At 42.1% G+C, this 4,914-nt stretch overlaps 1 protein-coding gene across 1 annotated transcript in view; it reads right to left on the bottom strand.

Annotated features, from left to right (window-relative positions):
• Window positions 1-6: 6 nt before the first annotated feature.
• Window positions 7-4,914, bottom strand: part of LOC101858970 (structural maintenance of chromosomes flexible hinge domain-containing protein 1) — a gene marked incomplete in the record, with an annotated part of 79,135 nt that continues 74,227 nt past the window's right edge. The window contains 4 exon segments of the mRNA XM_035972443.1: window positions 7-310; window positions 1,956-2,114; window positions 3,447-3,618; window positions 4,807-4,875. Of these exon segments, the coding sequence (XP_035828336.1) occupies window positions 15-310; window positions 1,956-2,114; window positions 3,447-3,618; window positions 4,807-4,875 (696 nt within the window).

Raw genomic sequence — 4,914 nt, 5'->3', positions numbered from 1 at the left:
CCCCTCTCCCCCTACTACGTGCTGGATTTCTTGAGACGTTTCCGCCCGTCGTCCGACACCACGGTGGTCATGGAAGCGATGCGCAGCGAGGTCCTGCTGGGCGTGAAGGACGGGTCCTGGACGGGGGCGGGCCGGGCTCGGCCCACGGTGGCGGGGCTAACCGCGCTGCTGGAGGAGGGGGCGGGGCTTGCCGAGGAGGAGGGGGCAGAGCCTGGCTCCAGTTTGGGTTTCTTCAGCGCCGGTTCTGGGTCAGAGTTGGTGGTGGCTGAGCGGTTCCCTTGTTTGGTGGCCCGCACTGGGGTTCCAACACCTAGTGGGTGAGAAGAAATATTGTCATGGTTATTGTAGATTGCTTCACTTCTCAATTCCAAATCATAATGTAGACCATTTGTGAGGTGTGCTGACAAAATGAGTTACTTCTAGCAATCCGTAATTAGAGATATTGGCCAAAAATCGACACTAGGGTCTATATGCCATATTCATTTAGTATAACATGCCTTTTAATATTTCATATTTATAAATTGTAAAAACCCCACTTATTAGCATGATGTCCATAGGGCTAGAATCCGAGAAGTAACTCATTTTGTCAGCACGCTTCACATTTAGAAGGCGGGGCTGCTTCAACTCTGCCTGTCAGGACCAACCTGGGCAGAGAGTGACACAATGTCCCAGCAGAAAGAATAATACACTACAGTGAATAAGAATTCTCCCCCACATGGGAACCGAACTCACATCTCCTGCGAGTGACAAGAAGTACTAAACTGCTACACCACTGAGTCAGTCTGAAGAGAGAAATAGTTTATAAAACGTTTTACCATCCTTACAGATACAGTTAAGAAATTTTAGAAGGCTGACTGTTTCCACACTGCATGTTGAGTTGAGGCAACTCAGACTGAGTGGAAAAGAGCATCGTATTAGGAAGGAAGAGGTCTTGATAAATGTGTCATGACGTAGTGGAATCAGGCGCTTTTCAATTTTTGGGCATATGGGATTATGGGTATCATCATAAAGCCTGTTCATTTGCATTCCTTTTGATGAAAAAAATATCCATTTATGTTGAATAAAAGTCAAAACATTTGCGATTGAAGGTGATCAGGGTCGCTTAGTTTCAGAAGTAAAAGTAGCGAGAAAATGGCCACCAAAATTTGGTAACTTCCATTGCCTCAGAGTCCTTGGAAACTGACAATTTACATTTTTTGTGCCTTTAATAAATTTTTTAACGTAAAATTCAAACAAAAATGTGTAATTAAATGGACATAAAAGGTGTTGACCCAAAAAAGAAAACGAGAAAAAAAAATGCCCATCAGTCAAAAAAATGCCGATTTCTTGGATTTTAATTATTTTGACGAGTGCCTGATTTCACCATGATGCCTCACAGATGTTTTACCATCCTTGTAGATACAGTTAAGAAAGTTAGGAGGCTGACTGTTTCCACCCTGCATACTGCATGTTGAGGCAACCTAGACTGAGTGGAACACAGCATTGAATTAGAAAGGAAGAGGTACTTGATAAATAAAATTTCCCTGGCAGAACCTACCCCCAAAAACCCTCCAACTAACCACTCACTCCCTCCTTTCTTACTCTCTTTTAAAAAAATAAAAAATTTCACAATCCATACTTTTACCCCAGCAGACCTGAGAGCAGTCTGAAACAACCTCAACTTCCTGGAAAGCATACAGTGAAAGCTGCCATTAAATGGGCGCCAAAGCACTAACATACTGACAAGATCTTTCGCTGTCAATGATCAGGTACCCATTACCACCTGGGTGAAGTGAGGAAAATCCGAGTAAAGCGCCTTTCCAAAGGACACAACGTCGGGCCCGCGGCCTGAACTCACGAACCCGCAACCTCACGATTACGAGTCCGGTAGCCTAACCACTAGGCCACCAACGCCACACAAGAAAACTTCCCAAAGAAAAACAAAAAAATATTTTAAAACTGGGATAAGTGCTCACCTAGCCTGGCCTCCACCTCCTTGAGCCTGTTCTCCGCCTCCTTACACTCGTGGTACTTCTCCATGGCCTCCGGAAGTTTCTGCTGCTGCACCTGCTCCTGTAGCTCGTCCTGGGCTGAGATGTGGGACACCAGGGCCGTCTTGTACTTCTCCAGGGACTCTGGCATTACGGAAAAATAAATTAAATTAACTCTTTATCTCCAAGGGGAGTAAACCCACTATGCCGGGGCCCTTTTTTGGTACTAAATCTAAAAATGACCAAAAAGTCACTAAATGGGTTATTAAATCACAACAAGTGAACTTATTTCGATAGTTCTTCTTGTTTTAGTAGAGGTTTTACGGCGCTCACAACTGCATAAGGTCATATGAGCGCCAGAAGATCAGAAGTGTTACAAGAGAGTAACAATCATAAAAAAGGAGGGGAGATAAGGACGACAGATGTTTGATAGGAAAGAAGAAGCAAACCACACCAGAGCACCCGCCAACCACCCACCAGGTGAGAGTAGGGGGCAGGTGAGAGTAGGGGTCGGGTGAGAGTAGGGGGCGGGCGGGGATGATTTGTGGGTACCGTACAGCGAGAGTTCTTCATCTAATGCATTATCTCTCGAGAAAAGAAACCTGTTTTAGGTAGTTGCCAAAAAATAGTTTGATGTTCAAGTTGTTGTAAAGGAATGTGCCTTAGTCAGTGGCTCATCGGCACAACGGTTCCAACCACGAGCCGCTAGGAGCAGCTTGCCGGAGATAACGAGTTAAATTAAATCAAGTCTTTAAAAAGGTCTCCCATAAAAATAAATAGATCTAAATAGATTTTTTAAAATATATATAAACGTCACGGTATGACTAAAAAAAAAGCGTAAAATCACAAACTTAAAATAAAATATTATCGCCTAAAAAAAAGTAAAAAATTATTGAGTATTTATTCATTATCTCTGGGAAACTTTTTTTTTTCACCTTTGAAAAGAAACACACATTCACAAAGTAAATGGTCACTTAGCGTTAGAAAAAGAAGGCAGGTAATAAAGTTGGACATGCCAGTCAAATTTCCAACCACCTAAACTTTGCGAAAAATATTAAAAATCTAAAGTATCAAATCAAATATTTGTTACCACTACAACAACCATAATAATGACCACCACCAAAGAAAATAGATATTTGATAAGGATAGAAGGAACAATACTACGGGAGGTATGCGTTTGAAAGTTTATGTTTAAGCAAGCGATCATACAAACAGGCGAAATGTCTTGGCTGAAACAAATTTTTATAATTTGTCGGATCAAAAGCAAGTTCATGCGCCGCAAAATTACTGTTATAACAGAGTCTGCGCAAATTGAACCCTGTTATAGCCAGGTTCACATTACTAACACTTATAGAGAAAAAAAACAGGGTTTTGATTTATTACTGTTATCTCCAAATTCCTGTACTAACAGAGGTTGTTATAAATGGACTGGACTGAACAACGACAGCAATAACATCAACCATTAGCAGAACCCACCTATCTGTGTGCAAACAGCATGGTAAGCCAGCGGCAACGGCTGCCCAAACACACATCCCTTCATCTTGTCCACGGGTGGGGCTTTGTTCATCGCCCCGCCAAACTTGCCGTTGCTACGGATACGGTCGCCGCTGCGGGTCAGGATGGTGGGACAGTGGGTGTACTTGATGATCTGTTAGGGAGATAAGTATTTCTTTGCTTTTAGTAAGAGTATTACGGCACTTGCAACACAATAAGGTCATATAGGTGCTGAAGATTAGAGGTGTTGCAAGAGAGCAACAAACACAAAAAAGAAGGAGGGGAGATGGCAATGATAGATTCTTCATAGAAAAGAAAGAGCAAACCACACCAGAGCACCCACAAACCAGTAACAAGTATTTCTTGTTTCCTGTTTTAGTAAGCATTTTATGGCACTTGCAACACAAATAGGTAATACAAGTGCTGAAGATTACAGAGCAAAAACACAAAAAAGGACAGATAAGGATGATGGATGTTTGATAGGGGAAAGAAGGAGCAAACCACCTCAGAGCACACCCCGACACACCCCCCCACCCCACCCCATTGATATTATATATAATAATATGCTCAGATTTCACAATGTGTTGAGAAAAATTTGACGAAAACTCTTTGTCTAGAAAAAATCAAATGGCATTTGAAGGGCTCTGCTATGCTTTGAATTGTTGTTCTTTAGTTTAAGTAAAGAGTTTTACCGCACTTGCTACACAATAAGATTAGAGGTGTTACAAGAAATTAACAAAAAACAAGAAAAAGAGGAGAGGTAAGGACAGTAGACATTTGATGGGGAAGAAGGAGCAAACCACACCAGAGCATCCGCCAACCACTAAATATCTCTGTATTTACTTCAGTAGTTTTGTATATAACATACTCTATAATTGGTCGCTGTTAAGCACAAGGGAGCTAGCCCGAAAAATGCTGTTTTGAGAAAATCGAATTTAAAGTTTTTGCCCCTAGTTCAGTTTCTTTAAAAGACAAGGGGAGTTTTCTCTATTACCAAACAAATATAGACACCAATGAAACCAAACTACTCCTGTAGGTAGGGCAATATCCATTTCGCTGTAGGTCAAGATTTCGGGAAACCTCTTAAATCTGGGTTAGCCTGTTTGTCTTTAAAAGCGACCAATTTCACAATGGGTTACGAAAAATTAGAGAAAAATTTTCATTGTCTGTAAAAATCATACAGCATTCAAATAGCTCTGCAACATCTCGAATAGCTGAGAGAAGCAGGGAAAAATTGTGAATGTTGAATAGTTAAATGGAATGGGCGCAGGTCTGGAAGAGACTCGGATGCAGCTATGCCCACCACGTATCTTGTGTACCCACCACATATTTGTATACCCACCTCCTGTCTGTATAAGTTTGCCTGGTCCAGTGTGTCCAGGATAAGCGTATCTCCCAGCAGCATGCCGTACACTGGATGGGGTGGGGGGGAGAAAAAAGGAGTGGTGGG

The sequence above is a fragment of the Aplysia californica genome, unplaced genomic scaffold (genome assembly GCF_000002075.1).
Source record: "Aplysia californica isolate F4 #8 unplaced genomic scaffold, AplCal3.0 scaffold00695, whole genome shotgun sequence".
NCBI lineage: Eukaryota > Metazoa > Mollusca > Gastropoda > Aplysiida > Aplysiidae > Aplysia > Aplysia californica.
This window is presented reverse-complemented; position numbering and strand designations above follow the sequence as displayed.